The 27,988-nt window shown below is 60.4% G+C and overlaps 2 protein-coding genes across 3 annotated transcripts; one reads left to right on the forward strand and one right to left on the reverse strand.

The window, feature by feature from the left end:
• Positions 1-1,970: 1,970 nt before the first annotated feature.
• Positions 1,971-24,165, forward strand: AHNAK (AHNAK nucleoprotein). Of its 2 annotated transcripts, XM_074531134.1 has the most exons (6): positions 1,971-2,128; positions 5,129-5,221; positions 5,839-5,989; positions 6,352-6,572; positions 6,998-10,219; positions 10,595-24,165. In XM_074531134.1, the coding sequence occupies exons 3-6, from the start codon at positions 5,839-5,841 to the stop codon at positions 22,523-22,525; spliced, it is 15,525 nt and encodes a 5,174-aa protein (XP_074387235.1). In that variant the 5' UTR covers positions 1,971-2,128; positions 5,129-5,221; the 3' UTR covers positions 22,526-24,165. The 2 variants fall into 2 exon arrangements, with proteins under 2 accessions (XP_074387235.1, XP_074387233.1); XM_074531132.1 differs by having other exon boundaries at positions 6,998-24,165.
• On the reverse strand, positions 24,130-27,900 carry B4GAT1 (beta-1,4-glucuronyltransferase 1). Its single transcript, XM_074531139.1, has 2 exons — positions 25,878-27,900; positions 24,130-25,447 (listed from the first exon to the last, which is right to left on the reverse strand). Exons 1-2 carry the CDS (start codon positions 27,393-27,395, stop codon positions 25,256-25,258), a joined length of 1,710 nt encoding a protein of 569 aa, XP_074387240.1. The 5' UTR covers positions 27,396-27,900; the 3' UTR covers positions 24,130-25,255.
• Between the last annotated feature and the right edge of the window lie 88 nt (positions 27,901-27,988).

Here is a 27,988-nt window from a genome sequence, read left to right on the forward strand (position 1 = left end):
GTCCGCCCCATGTCCCCCCCCGTGTTCCCGGTGTCCCTTCGTGTCCCCCCCGTGTCCCCCTGGTGTCCCCCCGGGCGTGGCGGGGCCCGGGGCGGGGCCCGGGGGGGGCGGGGGTGATGAGGCAGCGCTCGGGAATGCGCCGGGATTTGGCACCGGAGGCTCCGGGACCGCCCGGAACGGCCGCGGATCGGCTCCAAAACGGCCCCGGGAACAGGTCCGGGAGTGGCTCCAGGACTGCCCGGGAACGGCCCCAGAACGGCTCCAAAACAGTCCCGGGAACGGATCCGGGAGTGGCCCCAAAACGGGCCCGGGATCGGCTCTGGATCGGACCCAGATCGGTCCCGGGATCGGCTCCAGAACTGTCCGGGAATGGTCCCAAAATCACCCGGGACCAGCCCCGGTTCCACTCGGGAGCAGCCCCAGGATCGGCCCCGATCCCACCCAGGACCTGCCCCAAAACGGCCCCAGAACAGCCCCAAAAGGGCCCCGGAACCGGCCCCAGAATGGTCCCGGTACCACCCCGGGAACGGCCCCAGAACCGGCCCAGGGTCGGTCCTGGTCCCACCAGCAACGGCCCCAAAATCAACCCCAAAATGGCCCCAAAGCAGCCCCAAATTGACTCAAAATTGCCCCAAATTGCCCCAAAATGGGCCTCAGTTCCACCGGGAACGGCCCCGGAACCGCAGGTGGGGAAAGAGATCGGGAAGGGGAATTTGAGGATAATTTCAGAGGAATTTGGAGAAAATCAGGAGAATTTGAGGGAATTTGGGGAAAATTCAGGAGACTTTGGAAGAGTTTGGGGAGATTTGGGAGGAATTGGATTTTCAAGAGTGGGGAAAGTCCCGAATTTTGGGAAGACTGTGGCTCCCAGTATGGACTGGGCCGAACTGGGAGCAGCACCTGAGGGTCCCGACACCCCCTAGTGCCCCCCAGTACCGCCCAGTGCCCCCCAGTCCCTGCCCAGTATCCTCCAGTCCCATCCCAGCATAGCCCAGTATCCCCCCAGTACCCCCAGTGCCCCCCAGTCCTGTCCCAGTGCCCCCCAGTCCTGTCCCAGTGCCCCCAGTGCCCCCCAGTTCTGGGTGATTCTGGGGGTCTGGGGGATTGCCCCCCTCCCGCCCCCCCCCGGATTTGGGGCTCACCTGGGGGGGTTGGGGTTACCTGGGGGGGGCGGGGCTTGGGACTCACCTGGGGAGGTGGGCGGGAATTTGGGGGGGAAGGGGGAGGGGCCGGGGGTCCCAGTCCGGGATTGTCCAACACAGCCCGGACCGGAACCGGGACCAGAACCGGGACGGGATCGGGATCAGAACCGGGACTGAAACCAGTACCGGGATTGGACCGGGACCAGAACCGAGATTGGAACCGGGACTGGATCGGGATCGGAACTGCGACTGGATCAGGTTTAGGAGTGGGACCAGATCCGGACCGGGACCAGAATTGGACCAGGACTGGGATTAAAATCGGGACCAGATCGGGATCAGAACCAGACCAGAACCGGGAATAGACAAGGCCCAGAATTGGGCCAGAACCGTGGCCCCGAACAGGGACTAGACCTGGACCAGAACCGGGACCAGACTGGGACTAGAACCTGACCCAGAACTGCCCCAGGCTGGACCCAGAACAGCGCCAGCCCGGGACCAGAACCAGGACTAGACCGAGCCAGAACCGCCCTGTACCAGGCCAAGAACGGGGCCCAGACCGGGACTGGAACTGGGCCCAGACCGGGACCAGACCGGGACCAGACCCGGGCCCGGACCCGCCCCGTCCCGAGCCCAGATCCGCTCCAGTCTGGGACCAGAACCGGGCCCAGAACCGTGTCCAGAGCAGCCCCGTCCCGGTCCAGTCCCGGCGCCGGTCCCGTCCCGGTGCCGTTCCCGTTCCCGGTCCGGGCGCGCCGGGGCCGCTCCCGCTGCGCCGCCGCTCGCTCGGGGCTGTCCCGGGCCGCTCCCTGTCCCGGGGCCGGGCCGGGCCGGGCCCTCCCCGGGGGCGGGGGAGGCTCCGCCGCTCTACAAGAGCCGGGAGCCGCCCGGGCGCGGCCACTCCGCACGGACCGAGCCGCGGGGGCCGCTCCGGTCCCGGCACCGGCACCGCCATGGCCCGGCCCGGCCGCTGAGCCCGCAGCGCGCAGGTACCGGGGGCACCGGGACCGGACCGGGGACACCGGGGGGCACCGGGACCGGACGGGGGGCACCGGGACCGGAGCGGGACGGGCGGCGGCTTCGGGAGGGGCGCGAGGGGGTCCCGGGACGGTCCCGGGGGGGTTCCGGTGGTCCCGGGAGTTGCCGGGGAAGTGTCCGGGGGAGTCCCGGGGGGCTCCGGGAGCGCCGGGAGGGCGGGGGGGGTCCCGGTGGTCCCGGGACGGGCCCGGGAGGTTCCGAGAGTGGCACGGGCGTGTCCCGGGGGGTCCCGGTGATCCCCGGGGGTCCCGGCGGTGTCCCGAGGTGCGGGGGGGTCCCGTGACGCTCTCGGGGGGTTCCGGTACCGCCGTGGGTTCGGGGGGGGTCTCGTTTGTCCCGGGGGGGCTCCGGGAGCGCCGCGGGACGGGAGGAGGGGGGGGAACCCACGCGTGTCCCGTGACCGAACCTGGGGGGGGTCCCGGGGGGGTCCCGGGGAGTCCCGGAGCTCCGGGGGGTCCCGGGGGGGGCGGGGCAGCCCGGGGGGTTCCCGGGGGGGTCCCGGGGATCCCGCGCGCGCTCAGGGCGTGGCCCCCCCCCCGCACCCCCCCCCTCCGGCCGCGCCCGGGGAGTCCCCGGTGGGGGCGGGGCCGCGGTTCCCCCCCTCCCCCCCCTCTCAGGGCCCCGCCCGGACCGGGGGGACCCCGGGGGGGGGTCCCGGTGCGGATTTTGGGGAGGGGGGCGGGGGGGGATCCCCGGGATCCCGCGAGGGCGCGGCCGCGCGTGGGCGCTCGGTTAATGAGGGTTCGGTAATTAACGCTCATCAGCGCCGCTCGCAGCGCGGGGGCGGCGATTTTTGGGGGGGGGGAGGCGCGGTGATTTTGGGGTTCCCAAACCCCCCAGGAACGGGGATTTGGGGATTTGGAGAAGAGAATTCGGGGAGGGGGATCCCCCCTTTCCCCCCCCGCGGTCTCTGCCGCTTTTGGGGTGGGGGCGGTGATTTTGGAGTTCCCAAACCCCCCCCCAGGGACGGGAAAATTTGGGGATTTGGGGAGGGGGTCCCCTTTCTCCCCCCTCTTCCCCCCCCGCGGTCTCTGCGGTTTTTGGGGCGCGGCCGCTCTGGGCGCCACTTCCCCCTTTGCCCCCCCCCCCCCCTCCCAGAATTGGGGACACCCCCACCCCCGCCCCACCCTGGGACCCCCAAACTCCACCAGGGACGGGGGCGATTCCCGCGCGCCCCCTCCCCAAATCCGGGCGCGTTTTGGGGTTCCCGGGGCGGGTTTGGGGAGGGGGCCGGGCGGGGCCGGGGACACCCCCGGACGGTGCCGCGGGCAGCGGCCGGGCCGGACCCGGTGGAACCGGTCCGGGACCCTCCCGGAGCCGCGCGGTGCCCGCCGCCCGCGGGACTCTCGCTCCAGCCGGTCCGACCGGTACCGGCCGCGGCCCCGCCCGCTCCTCCTCCTCCTGCTGCAGCTCCTCCTGGGCCTGGGGTTCCTTCCCATCTTTTCCCCATTTTTTCCTATTTTTCCCAATTTTTTTCCCAGTTTTTTTCCCAATTTTCCCCCCATTTTCTTCCCAATTTTTCCCAATTTCCTCCCTTTCCTCCCCCTTTTCCCCTCCTTTTCCCCTTTCCCCACATTTTCTCCCCATTCCCCCTCTCATTTTCCCCTCATTTCCCTCCTCTCTTCCCCATTTCCCCCCCATTCTACCCCCATTTCCCCCATTTTTTCCCCATTTTCCCCCATTTTCCCCCTTTATTTTTCCCGGTTTTTTCCCATTTCCCTCCGTTTTTTGGGAAGCTTTTCCTGGATTTACCTTTTCCTGGGAGGGTCCCCGGCCCCGCCCGGATTTGGGGAGGGGTCACAGCTCACGGGAGCCCCCAGACTTGGGTCTGGCCCCGGACGGGCGGGAAAAAATGGGGAAAAAGTGGGAAGAAAATGGGAAAAGTTGGAAAAATTGGGAAAAAATGGGGAGGCGGGGGAGGTGATTGGGGACCCCCCATTGGTGACAAAGTGACAGCGGGAGGTGACACCGGGGGGGGTGACACCGGTGACATCCCCTCCCCCCCCCGCCCGGTCCCTCTGCGGCTTTTTGGATGCGGGGGGGGGAGGGGGGGACACTAAAAATACCGCGGGGGGGAGGGGAGGGGAGGGGGGGGGCGCACGTGGTTTGCACCCCAAAAATAGCGCGGGGGGCGCGGGGGGGCCGGCATTGCCCGGGGGGGACACTCGGAGCTGGGTCACCCATGGGGGGGGGACACGTGTGACCCCTCCCGCCGCGAGCAAATGGGTGAAACTGGTGAAAAAACGGTGGAAAATGGTGAAATTTGCGTTTTGTGGCTCATTCCCGGCGCGGGTGCCGCTCCCAGCGCTCGGGGCCGCTCTGAGTCACCCCCGGGCCCCCCCCGTGTCCCCCCCACCCCGCTCTGAGTCACCAACCCGTCCGGCCGGCACCGAGCGGAGCCTTCCAGAACCTTCCGGGCCCTGAGGGGGGCGGGGGGACACCCCGGGGGGGGCACCGGGCAGCGCGACCCCCCCGTAAAGAGTGACACTGCCCCCCCCAAAGGTGTCACCAACCCCCCCCCCAAAATGTGTCACCGCCCCCCCGTCAGTGTCATCGCCCCCTCCCAAGTGTCACCACCTCCCCACCCCTCCCGGTGTCCCCCTCCCCGTTTTTTGGGGGGGTTTTGTGCAAAAAAAAAAAAAAAAAAAAAAAACGAAATTGTCTAAAAACTGAGAAATTTCCTCAAAATTTCAGGGTGGGGGTGGCAGGGCGCGGGGTGACGAGGTGACAAGGGAGAGGTGACAGGGACAGGTGACACCCCCCCACCCTGCCCCGCCCTTCCCGACCGGAATTCCCGCGAATCCCAAAAATTCCGCGGGCTCCGAGCGGGCCCTGGGGACATCGGGGGGGTCCCCAAAGTGTCCCCGGGGGTGTCCCCGCTGTCCCAGCGCTGTCCCCATGTCCCCGATGTCCCCCCTGATGTCCCCCCGTGTCCCCCCGTGTCCCCCCAGGCCGGGAGGTGTCACCGGAGCCGCCGCGAGGTTCCCGAGCGAGGCCCAAGGATTGCGGGGGCGGATCCGGCACCGGCACCGGGACCCGCCAAGGTCAGCGCGGCCGAACCGGCCCTGCTCGGACCCCAGACCCAGTGTCCATCCCCAGACCCGTGTCCAGACCCACCCTGACCCCAGAGCCTTGTCTGGCCCCAAACCCAGTGTCCATCCCCACACCCGGTGTCCGGCCACTGCCCTGACCCCACACCCAGTGTCCATCCCCAGACCCAGCGTCCATCCCCTCCTACAGACCCCAGACCCGGTGTCCCTCCCCACCCTGACCCCCAGACTCTGTATCCAGCCCCTGCCCCCATGTCCGGCCCCACCCTGTCCCCAAACCCTGTGTCCATCCCCTGCTCGAACCCCAGACCCAGTGTCCATCCCCAGAGCCGTGTCCGGCCACTGCCCTGACCCCATAGCTGTGTCCGGCCTCAGAGCCGTGTCCAGCCCCACCCTGTCCCCAAACCCTGTGTCCATCCCCTGCTCGGACCCCAGACCCAGTGTCCATCCCCAGAGCCGTGTCCGGCCACTGCCCTGACCCCATAGCTGTGTCCGGCCTCAGAGCCGTGTCCAGCCCCACCCTGTCCCCAAACCCTGTGTCCATCCCCTCTTCTTGACCCCCAGTGCCGTGTCCAGCCCCACCCTGACCCCTGCCCCCTGTCCTGGTGCAGATGGAGCCTGAGGAGACGCGGGAGCTGCTCCTGCCCAGCTGGACGGGCAGCAGCTCCCACGGCATCACCATCGCCCAGACCGACGACGGCGTCTTCGTGCGCCGCGTGCAGCAGAACTCGCCGGCCGCGCGCATGGGCGTGGTGCAGGAAGGTGGGCACGGCACACCTGGGGGCACACCTGGGCACACCCGGGGGCTGCACACACACCTGGGGGCTCGGGGCATGGCCGTGGTGCAGGAAGGTGGGCACACCTGGGGGCTCCCTGCACACCTGGGGGTACCTGGGGGCTCCACCCACACCTGGGGGCTCCACCCACACCTGGGCTGGTCTGGGAGCATCTCAGGAGCTTCTGGCTCTGTCCCCGTGGATGGTGACCCCACGGTCACTCAGGTGGGCACAGGGGGGTCCATCCCAGTGTCCCCACCCCCCTGACCCGTCCCCTGCCCCCCTGTCCCCATGGGTGGTGACCCCGGTGTCCCCAGCCCCCTGACCCGTGTCCCCCCGTGTCCCCAGGCGATCAGATCGTCGGCGCCACCGTTTACTTTGACAAGCTGCCGTCGGGGGAGGCGGCGCAGCTGCTGCAGAGCCTGGGCCAGCACACGCTGGGGCTGCGGCTGCAGCGGCGCGGCGACCGCTCGCCCACGGCCGGACACGGCTGCGGCCATGCCTGCGGACACGCCGGACACGGCTGTGGTCAGCTGGAGCTGGTGCCCGGCAGCCCCGAGGTCGTGCTGGTGAGTGAGGAGGAGGAGGAGGAAGAAAGGAGGAGGATGGGGATGGGGATGAAGATAAGGATGGAGATGAGGTGATGAGGATGAGGATGGGAAAGAGGGTGAGGATGAGAATGAGGCTGAAAATAAGGATGAGAAGGAAGATGAGGACGAAGATAAGGGCATGGATGGGGTTGGGGATGAGGATGGGGATGACGAAGAGGATGATGATGATGCTGGGCCCATGGAAGCAGCACCATCCAGCCCTCACCATCACCATCTCCATGCCCCGCAGAGCGGCGATGACGAGGATGAGGAACGGGATGAGGATGAAGATGGGGATTAGGACAAGGACAGAAATGGGGATGGGGATGAAGATGGGGATGAGGATGAGGATGGGTACGGGCAGGCAGCACCATCCAGCTCTCACCATCACCATCCTCCCGCAGAGCGGCGATGACGAGGAGTACCGGCGCATCTACACCACCAAGATCAAGCCGCGGCTCAGGTCCGAGGAGGGCCCCGAGGCCGAGGGGACGCAGAGCAGAACCATCACGGTCACCCGCAGGGTCACCGCCTACACGGTGGACGTCTCCGGCCACGACGGCGACCTCGATGTCCACCTGCCCGTGACACCTGAGGGGCTTCACCTGAGCCAAATTCCTGCTGGAGAAACTGGAAAATGCCTGCCGGGCTGGAAGGGCGCCGGGGCCTCGCCACGGGTGGAGGCCAACGGACAGTTTGGAGAGCTGGACGGGTCACTGCACGTGGCCGGAGGGGCTCCGTGTCCCCACGGGGAGCTCGGCGGCTCCTCCTCCGTGGACGTAGGCAAAATCAAGATCCCGACGTTAAAAATCCCCAAATTCGGGGTCCAGGCCGGCGGTGAAGCTCCGGCCCCGCAGGTGGACGCTGGGGTGGACGTCACCTGCTCGCCCGCCCCGGTGCCACAGGTGGACTTGGCGGTCAAAGGTGCCACCAAGGTCCCCTCCCCTCCGCTGGACGTCCCCAGCATGGAGATCCCAACCACGGATGGCACCAAGGGGAAAATCAAAATCCCGCACTTGACCTTCCCCAAATTCACCGCGCAGGGTGACGGCAATGCCACCGTGGATGTCCCCAAGGGCGTGGCCGTCCCCAAGGGCGTGGCCGGCCCCGAGGTGGCCCTGGAGGGAGAATGGAAAGGCCCCACCTTCAAGAAGGTGGAAACGCCCCAAATTTCGCTGTCGGACGTGAACCTGAACCTGAGGGGCCCCAGAGGGGAAGGGGACCCCAAAGGACTCAGCCCCAAGGGGCTCCAGGTGGACCTGAAGGGGCCCCAGGTGGACGTGGCCGGGCCTGGGGGTGGCCTGAAGGGCGTGGAGATGGACATGGGCGTGAAGGGGCCGAAGGGAGGAGTGGACGTGGCCGTGCCCACCCTGGGGGGTGAATTGAGGGGGCCACAACTGGACCTGAAAGGGCCCCAGATTGGGGTGGAGGTGCCCGGAATGGACATCAAAGGCCCCGAGATGGGCATCAAGACCCCCCAAGTGTCCGTCCCCGACGTCGACCTGAGCCTCAAGGGGCCCGGAGTGAAGGGAAATGTGGATGTTTCTGCTCCAAAACTGGAAGGGGAGCTGAAGGGCCCTGGGCTGGACGTCAAAGGCCCCAAAGTGGAGGTGGGGAGCCCAGAAATGGAGATCCAGGGTCCCGAGGGAAAACTGAGGTTCCCCAAGCTGAAAATGCCCAAATTTGGGGTGAAGGGAGAGACCCCCAGTGCCGAGGTGACCCTTCCCAAAGGGGGGGTGGACGTCTCCTGCCCCAAGGTGGACATCAGCGTCCCGAGCATGGACATCAAGGGCCCCAAGGTGGACGTTGAAGCACCTGAAGTGGACGTGCACGGCCCCGAGGGGAAATTCAAGATGCCCAAATTTAAAATGCCCAAATTTGGGATGCCTGGGGTCAAGGCAGAAGGTCCAGAGCTGGACGTGAACCTCCCAAAGGGCAGCGTGGAGGTGTCCGGCCCCAAGGTGGACGTTGAGGGGCCGAGTTTGGACATCCAGGCCCCCAAAATCTCCGTGCCGGACGTCGAGCTGACCCTGAACGGTGCCAAGGCCAGCAGCGACCTGGACGTGTCCGTGCCGGGTTTGAAGGGCCCCGAGCTGGACATCAAAGGCCCCAAAGTCGAGGTTGAAGCCCCAGATTTGGACGTCCAAGGGCCCGAGGGCAAACTGAAGTTCCCCAAGATGAAAATGCCGAAATTTGGGGTGAAGGGAGAGAGCCCCGAGCTCGAGGTGACCCTTCCCAAAGGGGCGGTGGACGTTTCGGGTCCTGATGTCACAGTCGAGGTTCCCCATGTGGACCTGAAGGGCCCCAAGGTGAAGGTGCCCGAGGTGGGCATCAGAACCCCCCAGATCTCCATGCCCGACATCGACCTGAGCCTCAAAGGGCCCAAAGTCAAGGCAGATTTGGACGTTTCAGCCCCAAAACTGGAAGGGGAGCTGAAAACCCCCGGGCTTGACCTCAAAGGCCCCAAAGTTGAGGTTGAAGCCCCAAATTTGGATGTTCAAGGGCCTGAGGGCAAACTGAAGTTCCCCAAGATGAAAATGCCCAAATTTGGGGTGAAGGGAGAGAGCCCCGAGCTCGAGGTGACCCTTCCCAAAGGGGGGGTGGACATTTCTGCCCCCAAGGTGGACATTTCTGCCCCACGGGTGGACATTTCTGCTCCCAAGATGGACATTTCTGCCCCCAAGATGGACATCAACGTACCCAGTGTGAACATGGAAGGGCCGGAGGTCAAAGGGAAAGGCCTCAAGTTCAAAATGCCCGAACTCAACGTTCAGACCCCAAAACTCTCCATGCCCGATGTGGATCTGGGCTTGAAGGCCCCAAAACTCAAAGGGGACCTCGGAATCTCTGGGCTGAAGGGCCCAAAAATGGATGTGAAAGGCCCCAAGGTGGACGTGGAAAGTGCCAAAATTGACGTGAAAGGTCCCAGGTTGGATGTGGAAGGTCCCAAGGTGGATGTGGAAGGTCCCAAGGTGGACGTGGACGTGCCCGAGGTGGACTTGGAGTGTCCAGAAGGGAAGGTGAAAGGTCCCAAATTCCGGATGCCCAAACTCAACATCAAATCCCCCAAAATCTCGATGCCGGACGTGGATTTGAACCTGAAGGGACCCAAAGTGAAGGGAGACGTGGACGTGTCCCTCCCCAAGGTGGAAGGGGAGTTGAAAGCTCCAGAAGTGGATATTAAAGGGCCGAAGGTTGACGTGGAGGTGCCCGGCGTGGATTTGGAGGGGCCCGAGGGGAAGATCAAAGGGCCCAAGTTCAAGATGCCTGAGATGCACATCAAGACCCAGAAGATCTCCTTGCCCGACGTGGACATCAACCTCAAGGGCCCCAAGGTCAGGAGCGACGTGGACGTGTCCCTGCCAAAGCTCGAGGGTGACCTGAAGGGCCCTGAACTGGACATCAAAGGCCCCAAGGTGGACATTGAGGCACCGGATGTGGGCATTCATGGTCCAGAAGGAAAATTCAAGATGCCCAAGTTCAAAATGCCCAAATTTGGGATGTCTGGGGTCAAAGCAGAAGGTCCTGAGGTGGACGTGAACCTCCCGACAGGAAACCTGGATGTGTCCGGCCCCAAGGTGGACATTGAAGGTCCAGAGGTGGACGTGGAGCTGCCAGAGGGGAAGGTGAAGGGCCCCAAGTTCAAGATGCCCGAGATGCATTTTAAGACTCCCAAGATCTCCATGCCCGACATTGACCTGAACCTCAAAGGCCCCAAATTGAAGGGTGACGTTGATGTCTCTGTCCCAAAGCTGGAGGGTGACCTGAAAGCCACAGACATCAACATCAAAGGTCCCAAAGTGGACATTGAGGCACCCGACGTGGACATTCATGGTCCAGAGGGGAAATTCAAGATGCCCAAATTCAAGATGCCCAAATTTGGGCTGAAGGGAGAAGGCCCCGAGGTGGACGTGAACCTCCCAAAAGGAGACCTGGATGTGTCCGGCCCCAAGGTGGACGTTGAGATGCCAAGTGTGGACATTGAGGGCCCAGAGGGGAAGATCAAAGGCCCCAAGTTCAAGATGCCCGAGATGCACATCAAGGCCCCCAAGATCTCCATGCCTGATGTTGATTTCAACCTCAAAGGGCCCAAAGTCAAGGGGGACATTGATCTTTCTGCTCCAAACCTGGAGGGTGACCTGCAGGGTCCTGAAATGGACATCAAGGGCCCCAAAGTGGATATTGAGGCACCTGATGTGGACATTCACGGTCCAGAAGGAAAATTCAAGATGCCCAAATTCAAGATGCCCAAATTTGGGCTGAAGGGAGAAAGCCCCGAGGTGGACGTGAACCTCCCAAAAGGAGACCTGGATGTGTCCGGCCCCAAGGTGGACATTGAAGGTCCAGATGTGGACGTGGAGCTGCCAGAGGGGAAGATCAAAGGCCCCAAGTTCAAGATGCCTGAGATGCATTTTAAGACCCCCAAGATCTCCATGCCCGACATTGATTTGAATCTCAAAGGCCCCAAACTGAAGGGGGACGTTGATGTTTCCCTTCCCAAAGTTGAAGGAGACCTGAAGGCCCCAGACATCGACATCAAGGGCCCCAAAGTCGATGTTGATCTCCCCGATGTGGAGCTGGAAGGGCCCGAGGGGAAGATCAAAGGCCCCAAGTTCAAGATGCCCGAGATGCACATCAAGGCCCCCAAGATCTCCATGCCTGATGTTGATTTCAACCTCAAAGGCCCCAAAGTCAAAGGTGATGTGGACGTGTCCCTTCCAAAGCTGGAGGGTGACCTGAAGGCCCCAGACATCGACATCAAGGGCCCCAAAGTGGACATTGAGGCACCCGATGTGGACATTCATGGCCCAGAAGGAAAGTTCAAGATGCCCAAGTTCAAGATGCCCAAATTTGGGCTGAAGGGAGAAGGCCCCGAGGTGGATGTGAACCTCCCAAAAGGAAACCTGGACGTTTCCGGCCCCAAGGTGGACATTGAAGGTCCAGAGGTGGACATTGATCTCCCAGAGGGGAAGGTGAAGGGTCCCAAGTTCAAGATGCCCGAGATGAACATCAAGGCCCCCAAGATCTCCATGCCCGACTTCGATCTCAACCTGAAGGGCCCCAAACTGAAGGGTGATGTGGATGTGTCCGTCCCAAAAATCGAGGGAGATCTGAAGGCCCCAGACATTGACATCAAAGGCCCCAAGGTCGATGTTGATCTCCCCAATGTGGAGCTGGAAGGGCCCGAGGGGAAGATCAAAGGCCCCAAGTTTAAGATGCCCGAGATGAACATCAAGGCCCCCAAAATCTCCATGCCTGACATCGACCTCAACCTAAAGGGCCCCAAGGTCAAGGGGGGCGTTGATGTCTCTGTCCCCAAGTTGGAAGGAGACCTGAAGGGCCCTGAACTGGACATCAAAGGCCCCAAGGTGGACATTGAGGCACCCGATGTGGACATTCATGGCCCAGAAGGAAAGTTCAAGATGCCCAAGTTCAAAATGCCCAAATTTGGGATGCCCGGGGTCAAGGCAGAAGGTCCTGAGGTGGACGTGAACCTCCCGACAGGAAACCTGGATGTGTCCGGCCCCAAGGTGGACATTGAAGGTCCAGAGGTGGACGTGGAGCTGCCAGAAGGGAAGATCAAAGGCCCCAAGTTCAAGATGCCCGAGATGAACATCAAAGCCCCCAAAATCTCCATGCCTGACATCGACCTGAACCTGAAAGGTCCCAAGGTCAAGGGGGGCGTTGATGTCTCCGTCCCCAAGTTGGAAGGAGACCTGAAGGGCCCTGAACTGGACATCAAAGGCCCCAAGGTGGACATTGAGGCACCCGATGTGGACATTCATGGCCCAGAAGGAAAGTTCAAGATGCCCAAGTTCAAAATGCCCAAATTTGGGATGCCCGGGGTCAAGGCAGAAGGTCCTGAGGTGGACGTGAACCTCCCGACAGGAAACCTGGATGTGTCCAGCCCCAAGGTGGACATTGAAGGTCCAGAGGTGGACGTGGAGCTGCCAGAAGGGAAGATCAAAGGCCCCAAGTTCAAGATGCCCGAGATGAACATCAAAGCCCCCAAAATCTCCATGCCTGACATCGACCTGAACCTGAAAGGTCCCAAGGTCAAGGGGGGCGTTGATGTCTCCGTCCCTAAGTTGGAGGGCGACCTGAAGGGTCCAGATGTGAACATTAAAGGTCCCAAGCTGGATGTGGACGTTCCTGAGGTGGACGTTGAAGGTCCCGAGGGGAAGTGGAAGGGACCCAAGCTCAAGATGCCCGAAATGAACATCAAGGCGCCAAAGTTTTCTCTGCCTGATGTCGACCTGCACGTGAAAGGTCCCAAAGTGAAGGGAGACGTGGACGTGTCTGCCCCAAAGATAGAAGGTGACATGAAAGTGCCGGATCTGGAGTTGAAAGGACCCAAAGTGGACGTGGATGTGCCCGACGTGGAGCTGGAGGGCCCCGAGGGGAAGATCAAAGGCCCCAAGTTCAAGATGCCCGAGATGCACTTCAAGGCCCCCAAGATCTCCATGCCTGACTTCGATCTCAACCTGAAGGGCCCCAAAGTGAAGGGAGATGTGGATGTGTCCGCCCCGAAAATCGAGGGAGATCTGAAGGCCCCGGATGTCGACATCAAAGGCCCCAAGGTCGATGTGGAGCTCCCCGACATCGACCTGGAGTGTCCCGAGGGGAAGATCAAAGGTCCCAAGTTCAAGATGCCCGAAATGCATTTCAAAACCCCCAAGATCTCCATGCCTGACATTGATCTCAACCTGAAGGGCCCCAAACTGAAGGGGGATGTGGACATTTCTGCCCCAAAACTGGAGGGTGACCTGAAGGGCCCAGAAATGGACATCAAAGGTCCCAAGGTGGACATCGAAGCTCCCAATGTGGACATTGATCTCCCCGAGGGGAAGGTGAAGGGCCCCAAGTTCAAGATGCCTGAGATGCACTTCAAGGCCCCCAAGATCTCCATGCCTGACTTTGATCTGAATCTGAAGGGCCCCAAGGTCAAAGGCGACGTTGATGTGTCCGTGCCGAAGCTCGAAGGGGACCTGAAAGGGCCGGAGGTGTCACTGAAAGGTCCAAAAGTGGACGTTGAGGTTCCTGACGTGGAGCTGGAGTGTCCAGAGGGGAAGATCAAAGGCTCCAAGTTCAAGATGCCCGAGATGCACATCAAGGCCCCCAAGATCTCCATGCCCGACGTTGATTTCAACCTCAAAGGCCCCAAGGTCAAGGGGGACATCGATGTTTCTGCTCCCAAGCTTGAAGGGGACCTGAAGGGGCCTGAACTGGACGTCAAAGGCCCCAAAGTTGATGTCAACCTCCCTGACGTTGACCTGGAGTGTCCTGAGGGGAAACTGAAGGGCCCCAAGTTCAAAATGCCTGAGATGCACTTCAAGGCCCCCAAGATCTCCATGCCTGACATTGACCTGAACCTGAAGGGCCCCAAATTAAAGGGAGATGTCGATGTCTCTGCTCCAAAGCTTGAGGGAGACTTGAAAGCCCCAGACATCGACATCAAAGGTCCCAAAGTCAATGTGGACCTCCCGGACGTGGAGCTGGAGTGTCCCGAGGGGAAGATCAAAGGCCCCAAGTTCAAGATGCCTGAGATGCACATCAAGGCCCCCAAGATCTCCATGCCTGATGTTGATTTCAACCTGAAGGGCCCCAAAATCAAAGGTGACATTGATGTCTCGGCTCCCAAGCTGGAGGGTGACCTGAAAGCCCCAGACATCGACATCAAAGGTCCCAAAGTGGACATTGAGGCACCTGATGTGGACATTCACGGGCCTGAGGGGAAATTCAAGATGCCCAAATTCAAGATGCCCAAATTTGGGCTGAAGGGAGAAGGCCCCGAGGTGGACGTGAACCTCCCAAAAGGAGACCTGGATGTGTCCGGCCCCAAGGTGGACGTTGAGATGCCAAGTGTGGACATTGAGGGGCCAGAGGGGAAGGTGAAGGGCCCCAAGTTCAAGATGCCTGAGATGCATTTTAAGACCCCCAAAATCTCCATGCCTGACATTGACCTGAACCTGAAGGGCCCCAAGGTCAAGGGCGATGTCGCTGTTTCCCTTCCCAAAGTGGAAGGGGACCTCAAGGGGCCCGAACTGGACATCAAGGGCCCCAAAGTCAATGTGGACCTCCCCGATGTGGAGCTGGAAGGGCCCGAGGGGAAGATCAAAGGCCCCAAGTTCAAGATGCCTGAGATGCACATCAAGGCACCCAAGTTCTCCATGCCCGACGTTGACTTTGGCTTCAAAGGCCCTAAGGTCAAGGGCGACATGGACGTGTCCCTTCCAAAGCTGGATGCTGAACTGAAGGGGCCTGAACTGGACATCAAGGGTCCCAAAGTGGACGTTGATGTTCCAGACATGGACATTCACGGCCCAGAAGGAAAAATAAAATTCCCCAAGTTCAAAATGCCCAAATTTGGGATGCCAGGGGTCAAGGTAGAAGGCCCCGAGGTGGACATGAATCTCCCAACAGGAAACCTGGATGTGTCCGGCCCCAAGGTGGACATTGAAGATCCAGAGGTGGACATTGACCTCCCTGAGGGGAAGGTGAAGGGCCCCAAGTTCAAGATGCCCGAGATGCACATCAAGGCCCCCAAGATCTCCATGCCCGACGTTGATTTCAACCTGAAAGGCCCCAAACTTAAAGGAGACATCGATGTCTCTGCTCCAAAACTCGAGGGAGACCTGAAGGCCCCAGACCTCGACATCAAAGGCCCCAAAGTCGATGTTGATCTCCCCGACATTGATTTAGAAGGGCCCGAGGGGAAGATCAAAGGCCCCAAGTTCAAGATGCCCGAGATGCACATCAAGGCCCCCAAGTTCTCCATGCCCGACGTAGACTTCAGCCTGAAGGGCCCCAAAGTCAAGGGTGACGTCGACGTCTCTGTCCCCAAGCTGGAAGGTGACCTGAAAGGCCCAGAACTGGACATCAAGGGTCCCAAAGTTGACATTGAAGCACCCGATGTGGACATTCATGGCCCTGAAGGAAAAATAAAGTTCCCCAAGTTCAAAATGCCCAAATTTGGGATGCCTGGGGTCAAGGCAGAAGGTCCTGAGGTGGACGTGGACCTCCCGACAGGAAACCTGGATTTGTCTGGCCCCAAGATGGACATTGAAGGTCCAGAGGTGGACGTGGAGCTGCCAGAGGGGAAGGTGAAGGGCCCCAAGTTCAAGATGCCCGAGATGCACATCAAGGCCCCCAAGATCTCCATGCCTGACATTGACTTCAACATCAAAGGCCCCAAACTAAAAGGAGATGTTGATGTTTCTGCTCCAAAACTCGAGGGAGACCTGAAGGGCCCAGACATCGACATCAAGGGCCCCAAAGTCGATGTTGATCTCCCTGATGTTGATTTGGAAGGGCCCGAGGGGAAGATCAAAGGCCCCAAGTTCAAGATGCCCGAGATGCACATCAAGGCCCCCAAGATCTCCATGCCCGACGTTGACTTTAGCCTCAAAGGCCCCAAAGTCAAGGGTGACATCGATGTCTCCGTCCCTAAGCTGGAGGGTGACCTGAAGGGCACTGAACTGGACATCAAAGGCCCCAAAGTGGACATTGAAGCACCCGACGTGGACATTCACGGCCCAGAAGGGAAAATCAAAATGCCCAAGTTCAAGATGCCCAAATTTGGCTTTTCTGGGCCCAAAGTGGAAGGCCCCGAGGTGGACGTGAACCTTGCTGAGGCCGAGGTCAACATTTCGGGTCCAAAAGTCGATGTTTCTGTCCCCGAGCTGGACATTGAGGGCCCCGAGGGGAAACTGAAGGGGCCCAAGCTGAAGAAGCCAGAGCTGCAGTTCAACGTTCCCAAGATCTCCATGCCCGACATTGACCTCAACCTGAAGGGCCCCAAACTCAAAGGTGACCTCGATGCTTCTCTGCCCAAGGTGGAGGGTGAGCTGAAGGGCCCCAAAGTGGACATCAAAGGGCCGGAGCTGGATCTGGAGGGGCCAAAGGTGGACCTGGAAGGAAAAGCTAAAAAATCCAGGTTTAAACTTCCCAAGTTTGGCTTTTCTGGCCCAAAAGTTCAGAGCCCCGAGGTGGATGTGAAGGTTAAAAAGCCTGAGGTGGAGCTGTCTGGCCCCAAAGTCGAGGTCCAGGGTCCGGATTTGGACGTGCAGGGAAAATCCAAGGGCTCCAAATTTAAAATGCCTTTTCTGAACATTTCTTCACCCAAAATGTCGATGCCGGACGTGGAGCTGAACCTAAAGGGGCACAAGATGAAGGGGGAGTTTGACCTGTCCACCCCCAAACTGGAGGGGGAGCTGAAGGGTCCTGAGGTGGACATCAAGGGCCCCAAGGTCAACATCGAGGCCCCCGACATGGACATTCACGGCCCGGAGGGGAAAATCAAAATGCCCAAGTTCAAAATGCCCAAATTTGGTGTTCCTGGGTTCAAAGGGGAGGGGCCAGAGGTGGACGTGAACCTGCCCACAGGAGAACTGGATGTGTCCGGTCCTAAAGTGGACATTGAAGGTCCAGAGGTGGACATTGAGGGGCCGGAGGGGAAGATCAAAGGGCCCAAGTTCAAGATGCCCGAGATGAACATCAAGGCCCCCAAGATCTCCATGCCCGACATCGACCTGAACCTGAAGGGCCCCAAGGTCAAGGGGGACGTGGACGTGTCCCTGCCCCAGGTGGACCTGAAGGGACCCAAGGTGGACGTGGAGGTTCCCGACGTCGACATCGAGGGTCCGAAAGGGAAAATCAAAGGCCCCAAATTCAAAATGCCCGAGATGAACATCAAAGCCCCCAACCTGTCCATGCCAGACCTGGACCTCAACCTGAAAGGTCCCAAGGTCAAAGGGGGAGTGGACGTCGATCTGTCCGCACCAAAAATCGAGGGAGACCTGAATTTGCCGGACGTCGACATCAAAGGCCCCAAGGTGGACTTTGAAGCGCCAGAGGTGGACATTGAGGGCCCTGAAGGGAAGATCAAAGGCCCCAAGTTCAAGATGCCTGAGATGCACATCAAGGCCCCCAAGATCTCCATGCCCGATGTTGATTTCAACCTGAAGGGCCCCAAAATCAAAGGGGACATTGATGTCTCAGCTCCCAAGCTGGAGGGTGACCTGAAAGCCCCAGACATCGACATCAAGGGCCCCAAAGTCGATGTTGATCTCCCCGATGTGGAGCTGGAAGGGCCCGAGGGGAAGATCAAAGGCCCCAAGTTCAAGATGCCCGAGATGCACATCAAGGCCCCCAAGATCTCCATGCCCGACATCGACCTCAACCTGAAGGGCCCCAAAATCAAAGGTGATGTGGACGTGTCCCTTCCAAAGCTGGAGGGTGACCTGAAGGGTCCTGAAATGGACATCAAAGGCCCCAAAGTGGACATTGAGGCACCCGACGTGGACGTTCACGGTCCAGAAGGAAAGTTCAAGATGCCCAAATTCAAGATGCCCAAATTTGGGCTGAAGGGAGAAGGCCCCGAGGTGGACGTGAACCTCCCAAAAGGAGACCTGGATGTGTCCGGCCCCAAGGTGGACATTGAAGGTCCAGATGTGGACATGGAGCTGCCAGAGGGGAAGATCAAAGGCCCCAAGTTCAAGATGCCTGAGATGCATTTTAAGACCCCCAAGATCTCCATGCCCGACATTGATTTGAATCTCAAAGGCCCCAAACTGAAGGGGGACGTTGATGTTTCCCTTCCCAAAGTTGAAGGAGACCTGAAGGCCCCAGACATCGACATCAAGGGCCCTAAGGTCGATGTTGATCTCCCCGACGTTGATTTAGAAGGGCCCGAGGGGAAGATCAAAGGCCCCAAGTTCAAGATGCCCGAGATGAACATCAAGGCCCCCAAGATCTCCATGCCTGATGTTGATTTCAACCTGAAGGGCCCCAAAGTCAAGGGTGACATCGACATCTCTGTCCCTAAACTTGAAGGTGACCTGAAGGGCCCTGATATTGACATCAAGGGCCCCAAAGTGGACGTTGATGTGCCAGACGTGGACATTCACGGCCCAGAAGGGAAAATCAAAATGCCCAAGTTCAAGATGCCCAAATTTGGCTTTTCTGGTCCCAAAGTGGAAGGCCCCGAGGTGGACGTGAGCCTACCCACAGGAAACCTGGATGTTTCCGGCCCCAAGGTGGACATTGAAGGTCCAGAGGTGGACATTGATCTCCCAGAGGGGAAGGTGAAGGGTCCCAAGTTCAAGATGCCCGAGATGCACATCAAAGCCCCCAAGATCTCCATGCCCGACCTCGACCTGAACCTGAAGGGCCCCAAGGTCAAGGGTGACATGGACGTGTCCCTGCCCAGCGTGGAGGGAGAGCTGAAAGGGCCCGAGGTCAGCGTCACCGGCCCCGAGGTGGCCATCGACAGCCCCGAGGGCAAATTCAAACTGCCCAAGTTCAAGATGCCCAAATTCTCCATGCCGGGGTTCAAGGGCGACGGGGTGGACGCTGACCTGACCCTCCCCAAGGGCGACGTGGCCATTTCGGGCCCCAGCGTGGACCTGGAGGCTCCTGAGCTGAGCGTGGACGGGAAAGCCAAAGGTCCCAAATTCTCCATGCCTGAGATGCACATCAAGGCCCCCAAGATCTCCATGCCCGACGTCGACTTCAACCTGAAGGGCCCCAAAATGAAGGGGGACGTTGATGTTTCCCTTCCCAAAGTTGAAGGAGACCTGAAGGCCCCAGACATCGACATCAAGGGCCCCAAAGTCGATGTTGATCTCCCCGATGTGGAGCTGGAAGGGCCCGAGGGGAAGATCAAAGGTCCCAAGTTCAAGATGCCCGAGATGAACATCAAGGCCCCCAAGATCTCCATGCCTGATGTTGATTTCAACCTGAAAGGGCCCAAAGTCAAGGGGGACATCGACGTCTCTGTCCCCAAGCTGGAGGGTGACCTGAAGGCCCCAGACATCGACATCAAAGGCCCCAAGGTGGACATTGAGGCACCAGACGTGGACATTCACGGGCCTGAGGGGAAATTCAAGATGCCCAAATTTAAGATGCCCAAATTTGGGATGTCTGGGGTCAAGGCAGAAGGCCCCGAGGTGGACGTGAACCTCCCAAAAGGAGACCTGGATGTGTCCGGCCCCAAGGTGGACGTTGAGATGCCGAGTGTGGACATTGAGGGCCCAGAGGGGAAGATCAAAGGCCCCAAGTTCAAGATGCCCGAGATGCACATCAAGGCCCCCAAAATCTCCATGCCCGACGTCGATTTCAACCTGAAGGGCCCCAAAATCAAGGGTGACATAGACGTCTCTGCCCCGAAGCTGGAGGGGAACCTGCAGTGCCCAGATGTTGACCTCAAGGGCCCCAGGGTGGACATTCAGGCACCAGACGTGACCCTGGAAGGGCCCAAGGTGAAGATGCCCGAGATTCACGTCAAGACCCCCCAGATCTCTATGCCCGACATTGACCTGAACCTGAAGGGGCTGAAGGTCAAAGGTGACGCTGACCTGCATGGCCCCAAGCTCGAGGGGGGCCTCAAGGGGCCCGATCTGGACATCAAAGGCCCCAAGGTGGACATCGAGGGCCCCGCGGTTGACGTCGATGGTCTGGAGGGGAAGGTGAAATTGCCCAAAATGAAAATGCCCAAATTTGGCTTGAAGGGCGAAGGCCCTGAGGTGGACGTGAACCTGCCCAAGGCCGAGGTGGATCTGTCTGGGCCCAAGGTTGATCTCAGCCTGCCAGAAGTCAACGTTGAAGGTTCGGAGGGCAAAGTGAAAGGGCCTAAACTGAAAATGCCCGAAATGCACGTGAACGTCCCCAAAATCTCCATGCCCGAGATAGACTTGAACCTGAAAGGCCACAAAACGAAGGGCGGCTTTGACATTTCCACCCCCAAGATGGAAGGTCACCTGAAGGGCCCCGAGGTCGACCTCAAAGGCCCAGAATTTGGGGTGAAAGGCCCAGAATTTGGGGTCAAAGGCCCTGAAGTTGACGTTGAATGTCCCGATGTGAACGTGGAGGTCCCAGAAGCCAACATCAAAGCTCCCAAGTTCAAAAAGTCCAAATTTGGGTTCGGCATGAAGGCCCCCAAGGCCGAGGTGGATTTACCCGAGGCAGAGCTGAGTGTGGAGTCCCCCGAGGCCCACCTGGCCACCAAGGGCAAGAAGAGCAAGTTCAAGATGCCCAAAATCCACATGAGCGGCCCCAAAGTCAAGGGCAAGAAGGGCGCGTTCGAGGTGAGCGCGGCCGGGGCCGAGCTGGACGCAGAGCTCAGCGGCCCTGACGTCGCCGCGGGCGGAAGCGCCGCCGTGAAATCCCCCAAGGGCAAGAAACCCATGTTTGGGAAGATCTCCTTCCCGGACGTCGAGTTCGACCTGAAATCACACAAATTCCGCGGGGAGGCCCCGAAAGTCGAGGGCGATCTGGAGGCCAAGGGCGACCTCAAGGGCGACCTCAACGTGGACGTGGAGGGCCCCGAGGTGAACCTGAAGAGCCCAAAATTGAAACTGCCCGGGGTCCAGGTGGGCGCGGGGGACGTGAAGGTCGGGGGGGAGCTGAAGGGCCCCGCCGGGGTCGGCGTCGAGGTGAAAGGACCAAAGGTGAAAGGTGAGGTTGGCGTGGGCGGAGCACAACTGGAAGGTCCCGAGGTCAGCCTGGGGTGGCCCAAGGAGGGCAGAGCGGGGCTGGGGCTGGAAGTGCCGGACGTGAGCTCGGAGCTGGACGTGAAGCTCAAAGGGCCCCAGATCTCTGGAGCTGAGCTGGAGGGGAACCTGAAAGGACCAAAACTAAAGGGAGATTTGGACATTTCGGGCTCCGTAGAAGGGCCTGGCGTGGGCCTGGACCTCGGCGGCCTCGGGGGCAAGGTGAAGCTGCCCACGGTGAAGACCCCGACTCTGGAGGTCCAGAGGGGCGGCTCCTGCTCCGTCCAGTCCCCGGGGGCCGGCCTGGACCTCCAGGGGCCCTCGCTGGACGTGTCCGGCCTGGATGTGGATGTCAGCGCGAAAGGACCAAAGGTGAAAGGAGAGGTGGGTGATGCCGGGTTTGAGATTCTGGGGGGCACCATCAAGCTGCCCTCGCTGAAGCTGCCCCAGTTCAGCATCGCCAGCCCCGGCGGGGACGCGGGGGTCGCTCTGGAGGGCCCCCAGGTCAAGGGGGCGCTGGAAGGCCCCGAGGTGGAGCTGAAAGGGCCGAAATTCTCCTCGCCGGACGCCGACCTGAGGCTGAAAGGACCAAATGTGGACGTGGCCAGTGACATCAAAGGGTCAAAGGTCAGCGTGGACGCCCCTCACGGAGGGGTCAACGTCCACCTGGAGGCTCCGGCCATGGAAGTGTCCGGCTCGGGGCTGAACCTCAACGTGAAGGGGCCGAAGGTCAAAGGCGGCGTTGAGGCCACGCCGCCGTCGGTCAGCGCCGCTTCCGGAACGTTCCACGCCTCCTGCCCGAGGCTAGGCGCCGAGGGCGGGCAGGTCAAGGTGTCCTTCCCCAAGCTCCGCATGCCCAAATTCGTCTTCTCAGAGCCCGAGCCCAAGGGCCGCGAGGTCGGCGTGGACGTCGAGTTCCCCGAGGCCGAGCCGGACGAGGCCGAGGCGCGGCTCAAGAGATCCAAGATCAAGATGCCCAAGTTCAACTTCTCCAAGCAGAAAGGCCGGGCTGGCGGTGGTGGCATCACCCCGGGGTCCCCCGAGGCCGTGTCCGGCTCCGTGTCCGGCTCCATGCCCGGCTCCGTGCCCGGCTCCGTGTCCGGCTCCAAGGGCAGCCTGGAGGGCGAGCTGGAGGCCGAGGCGCCCGCGGGCAAGGCCAAGTTCTCGCTGTTCCGCGGCAAGAAGGCGCGGCCGCGCTCGTCGTCCTTCAGCGAGGCCGAGCCCGAGGGCGCCCGGCAGCCCCGCGGCAAATTCGGGACCTTCGGGGGCATCGGCTCCAAGGGCAAGGGCAGCTACGAGGTGACCCCCGGGCACGAGGCCGCGGCGCCGCCGCCCCAGCCCGCCCGGCTCTCGTCGTCGTCGTCGTCGTCCGAGGGCGGCGCCCGCGCCGGGGTCCGGCTGCCCGGGCTGGAGCTGGCCGTGGCCAAACGCAAGGAGTGACCGCCCGCGGGGTCAGGAGTGACCACTGGGGGAGTGACCACCACCTGGAGATCATGAGTGACCACCTGGGATCCCCACCAGGAGGTCATGAGTGACCCCTGCAGTGGTCAGCAGTGACCCCTGAGTGGTCAGCAGTGACCCCGGGGGGGGGTTGTACATAGCCCTGCCCCGAGGGACCCCCACATGTACAGAGGGGGGGGAGGGGCTGGGGGTCCCCCCTGCCCCCGGATTTTGGGCTCCCTACCCCCCCCATGCCAAGAGCTTCTTCTCTCTCATTTATCTTTTTTTTCTTTTTTTCTTCTTTTTTTTTTTTATATTTTTATTGGGGTTTATTTTTGTGTCCCGTGTTTTATTCCTCCCTCCTCTCCCCCAAATATTTTCAGTGTTCGGTTCGTGGAAATTAATTTTTTTTTTTCCTCTGTTTAAAACTTTTTTTTGGCTTTTTTCTTTTTTTTTTTCTTTTTTGTTTTTTTGCGGGGCTGGAGGTTCTGCTGGGTCAATGGACTTATTCAAAATTTGGGGTTTTTTTTAGTTTGCGAAAGAAATGAAACCAAAACTGTGGATTTTTTATCAAAAAACCAACCTGAACTGTGGATTTTTTACTAAAAAAGTAACCCAAACTGTGAATTTTTTATTTAAAAATAAACCTAACTAAAACCATATTTAAAAAAGAAAAAATATGGATTTACCCAAAAAAATAAACCTATTAAATAGGAATTATTAAAAAAAAGTAAAAATGTGGATCAATTTATAAAATGATTTATTGAAGAAATTAATATAAAAATAAATTAAAGAATTAACAGAGGCAATATTAGATCTGTTAGGAAAATAAACCAAGAAAATGGGAAGAATTAAAAATTGTAATTAAATGGATTTAGCCAAAGAAATAAACCCAAAAAATGTGGATTTATTGAGCAGAATAAACAAAAAGAAAGTGGGTTCATTACTAAAATAAATAAATATATGGATTTATTAATAAAATAAACCAAAACCAGTGATTTATTAATAAAATAATCCAAAGAAAATGTACTTATTGCATAAAATGAACCAAAAAAAAGGATTTATTATATAAAACAAACCAAACCCATGGATTTGTTACTAAAATAAACCAAAGCCATGGGTTTATTATTAAAAATAAACCAAAATACTTGCATTTATTCCTAAAAACAAACCAAAAAACAGAACTGTGACCTCTGAAGTGGATCAGTGTCCCCTGAGCTGGGAAATTCCATCCGTGGCACAAGACCCGGAGCTCGAATGACTCTGGCAGGACAGAGCCAGCCCAGAGCCGCTCCCGAGGGTTTATTTTTATTTTCTTTTCTTTTATTTTTTTCCCTTTTTTAAGCTGTTTTGTGGCTGTTTTTGTTGTATTTGTTACATCCTTTGTACTATAATTTGATAAATTTCCGTCTCGTTTATCCCCAAAGTTTAAAGGGATTGTCTGGGGTAAAGTTTTGTTTATGAGGAATATTTTTTGGGGAGAAGTTTAAATAAATTAAAATTAAAATAAAAATTTAAAAAATAAATAAATAACCCTCAGAGAATGGAAGAAACCTTTTCCCTTTGCAGCACTTTAACGCCGATTAACGGGAGAAAATCCGGGGTGGAAAACGCAAATAAAATTTGTTTATTAACCACGACTTTGGTGCACTTTGGGTCATTTTGGGGTTTTTTGGGCTCAAATTTGGGAATTTTCACTCCAATTGGATCCTCACGCTGGATTTGGGTGTCCCAAACCCCCCCAAAAAATTTGGGACCCTGTCCCCTCCCCCCACCTCGAATTTCAGGGCCCCGCCCCCTCCCAAATTTGGGATTGTTTTCCCTCCTCCCATCACCCCTCCCCCCCCCCCGGCTTTTTCTGCCCCTCCCCAAAATCCCCCCCCCTCATTTTGGTTCTCCCGCCCGTCAGGGGGCGCTGCTGCTCCTCACATCCATGAAATGGCGGCCTGGAAGTCGGCCATGTTCATCCGGTGCACGACGGGAGCTGTAGTCCCATCAACTACAACAACTTCCGGCCACGTCCTTCCGATGCGTGATGGGAATTGAAGTTCAAATTTCGAGGCAAAACCGGAAGTGGCGTGGCGGCCATGTTTCCTCCGCGGCATCCTTGGAGCTGTGGTTTTTAAGTAGCGGCGGAAGTTCGGCCATGTTGGCACCCGATGCATGCTGGGAACTGTAGTTTGCTGTGGTAAACACCCGGGCGCGGTCTCGGCCTCGCGCGCTGGGTTTTACTGGTCCGGACTGGGCGTTACCGGTCCGGACTGGAGGCAGCTGCTCGCCCCGCCCCCGTGACATCACCCACATAGAGGCATCATGGGTAGGTGGCCATGTTTACTGAGGGACGGTCACGCCATGTCCACGGGGCATCCAGGTGTCCCCAGGTGTCTCCAAATGTCCATGGAGGGTCCCCAGGTGTCTCCAGGTGTGTCCCGAAATGTCCCACCATGTCCACTATGCCCACATATTGGAGAGTCCCCAGGTGTCCATTGGAAGGTCTTCAGCTGTCCCAGGTGTGTTCAGGTGTCCCAGGTGAGCTCAGCAGCGCCGGTCAGAGCTGGGATATTTCAGTTTGAGCCCCCGTTGGAACTCCCGGAAGCGCTGCCGGTTGTGGCCCAGCTCAGCCTTGTGCCCCTCATGGAACCCCAGGTGTGTCAGGTGTGTCCCAGCTGTCGCCAGCTGTCCCAGGTGTCTATGAGGGGTTCCCAGGTGTGTTCAGGTGTGCTCAGGTGTTCAGCAGCGTCGGTCAGAGTTGGGATATTTCAGTTTCAGTCCCTGTTTGAACTCCCGGAAGCGCTGCCGGTTGCGGCCCAGCTCGGCCTCGCGCCCCGTGTGGAACCCGCCCGGCTCCTTCCAGCCCCGGTGGGTGACCCAGGCCCCGTCCAGCACCGCAAACCGGAACCCGGCCACGTGCAGCTCGCAGGCCTGGGGAGGGGGCAAGGGGGGTCACACCCAGACCCTCACAGACCCCCCCAAGCACCCAGAGACCCCCTCAGACCCCACAGAGCAGCACCCCCAGCCCCCGTGGCCACCCCATGGTCACCCCATGACCCCCAAGCCCCCCTAAACCCCCTCCCACTCCCCGTTTCCCCCGTTCCCCACCTGGCTGATGCGGTTGAAGCCCCCCCAGATCCCCCCCAGACCCCCCATTTCCCCCCCATTTTCCCCCATTTCCCCCGTTCCCCACCTGGCTGATGCGGTTGAAGCCCTCCCAGATCCCCCCCAGACCCCCCATTTCCCCCCCATTTTCCCCCATTTCCCCCGTTCCCCACCTGGCTGATGCGGTTGAAGCCCCCCAAGGCCCCCCAAGCCCCCCATTTCCCCCCCATTTTCCCCCATTTCCCCCGTTCCCCACCTGGCTGATGCGGTTGAAGCCGTACTGCAGGAAGCCCTCGTCGAAGGGCGGCACGCCGCGGGCGGGGGCCACGTAGAACGGCTCCCAGGGGTCCCTCCAGGGCACCTCGTAGGCCACGCGCAGCCGGGGGGCGCCCGGGGGGCCCGGGGGCAGCGCCCGCCAGCGGCCGAAGGCGGTGGGGGCCTGGCAGCGCGGGCACAGCGCCCCATAGAACGGGCGGGCCTCGCCCGCGCCCCACAGCCGCAGCAGCTCCGCCTTGGAGCCCGGGGGGCGCCCCGAGCCCCGCAGCTCGAAGGCCGGGAGCACAAAGAGGGTCCGGGCCCAGGGGGGGGCGCTGTCGGGGGCCTGGGGGGCACTCGGGGTGTTCGGGGCGTTCAGAGCGTTGGGGTCACTCCAGGCATTGGGGTCATGTGGGGCATGGGGGGCACTCTGGGCTTTGGGGTCATTCAAAGCTTTGGGGTCACTCTGGGCATTGTGGTCACTCCAGGTTTTGGGGTCACTCAGGGTTTTGGGGTCACTCAGAGCATTGGGGTCACTCAGGCCATTGGGGACCCCCGAGGTGTTGGAGACTCCCAGCCCTCCGGAAGCCCCCAAAATTTTGGGGTTCCCCAAACCCCCTTGAAACCCCAAACTGCCCTGAAGATTCAAAGTTTTTGGGTTCCCCAAATCCCCCTGAGTCCTCAAAACGCCCCAAGACCCTGGAGCTTTGGGGTCCCCCAGTGCCCCCCAGTTTTTGGGCTCCTGTCCTCCCCAGTCCCGGGGGTCCCGTCCCCAGTTCCGGGGGTCCAGCCCCCCGCCCTGCAGCAGCTCCAGGAACCCCTCGCGCAGCCCCGGGCTCGGCTCCACGTCCGCGTCCACCACGAGCACGAAGCGCTGCCAGAATTGGGGCGGGGGTCGCGGCCCGGGCCCGCCCCCCGCCGCGCCCTGCCAGGCCACGTTCCGGAGCAGATTGCCGGGGTACGGCACCCCCAGAGCGTAACTGGGGGGGTCGGCGGCCGCCAGCCGGGCCAGCGCCCCCCGGCACCCCCCGCGCCATGGCTGGGGAGGGGGCGCTGCCGGAATTGTGGGCGGGGGTCGCGCCGCCCCCTGCACCACCTGCAGCCGGAGCCGCCCCCTCAGCGCCCGGCACGGCCCCCCCAGGACCCCCAGCAGCTCCTGGAGCCCCGCCCGGGGCTCCCCAAACACGGCCAGGGACAGCGGCCCCCCCCAGGACCCCTCCCCTTTTTGGAGACCCCCGCCCAGCGCCGCCGCCGCCCGCCCGGGGGTCCCGTGCGCCGCCAGCACCAGCTCGGGGCGGGGGGCGCGGGCCCAGCCCGGGGGGGCGCCCAGAACGTCCCAGAACACCCGGAACGAGCCCGAGGCGTCCAGGACCCCCCGGGGGGGGCGGGAATTGGGGCGGGGGGCGCGGGAATGGGAATGGTGGGGAGGGGGCGGCAGCGAGCGCAGGTAGAGAGTCTGGAGCAGGGCCAGAGCCCCCAAAAGCCAGGCACAGCCCCCCAAAAACCGGGCTCGGGTCATGGGGGGCACTGGGAAAGGGGAATGGGTTATACTGGGTTATACTGGGAGGGACTGGGGGCACTGGGAGAGGGGATGGGGGGCACTGGGGGTTCTGGGGGGCACTGGGAGAGGGGACCGGGGGGACTGGGAGGGACTGGGGCTCACTGGGAGGCTGCTGGGCGATACTGGGGGTTACTGGGAGGGTTCCGGGGGTCGCTGGGGCCGGCGCGGAGCCGGGACCAGTCCGGCATGCTGGGACCAGTACTGGGATACTGGTCCCAGTTTGGGGATGGGGAAGGGTCTGGGTGCAGTTCCGGGGGAACCGGGACCAGTTTGGGGTCGCCGATCCCAGTACGGGGATACTGGTCCCAGTTTGGGGATGGGGAAGGGTCTGGGTGCAGTTCCGGGGGGATCGGGACCCGTTCGGAGTCGCCGGTCCCAGTTCGGGGTTACTGGGGCCAGTCCGGGACTCACCGCGCTGCGCCGGCGCCGGGAAGGGCTGCGCATGCGCGGGGCGGAGGAGGCGCGGCCTCAACCGCAGGGGCGGGGTTATGCAGATTAGCTTGTGCCGAGTGAATTGGCGCGGTTTCATCGCTAGGAGGCGTGGGTTTAGC

The sequence above is a fragment of the Zonotrichia albicollis genome, chromosome 34 (assembly GCF_047830755.1).
Source record: "Zonotrichia albicollis isolate bZonAlb1 chromosome 34, bZonAlb1.hap1, whole genome shotgun sequence".
Classification (NCBI taxonomy): domain Eukaryota; kingdom Metazoa; phylum Chordata; class Aves; order Passeriformes; family Passerellidae; genus Zonotrichia; species Zonotrichia albicollis.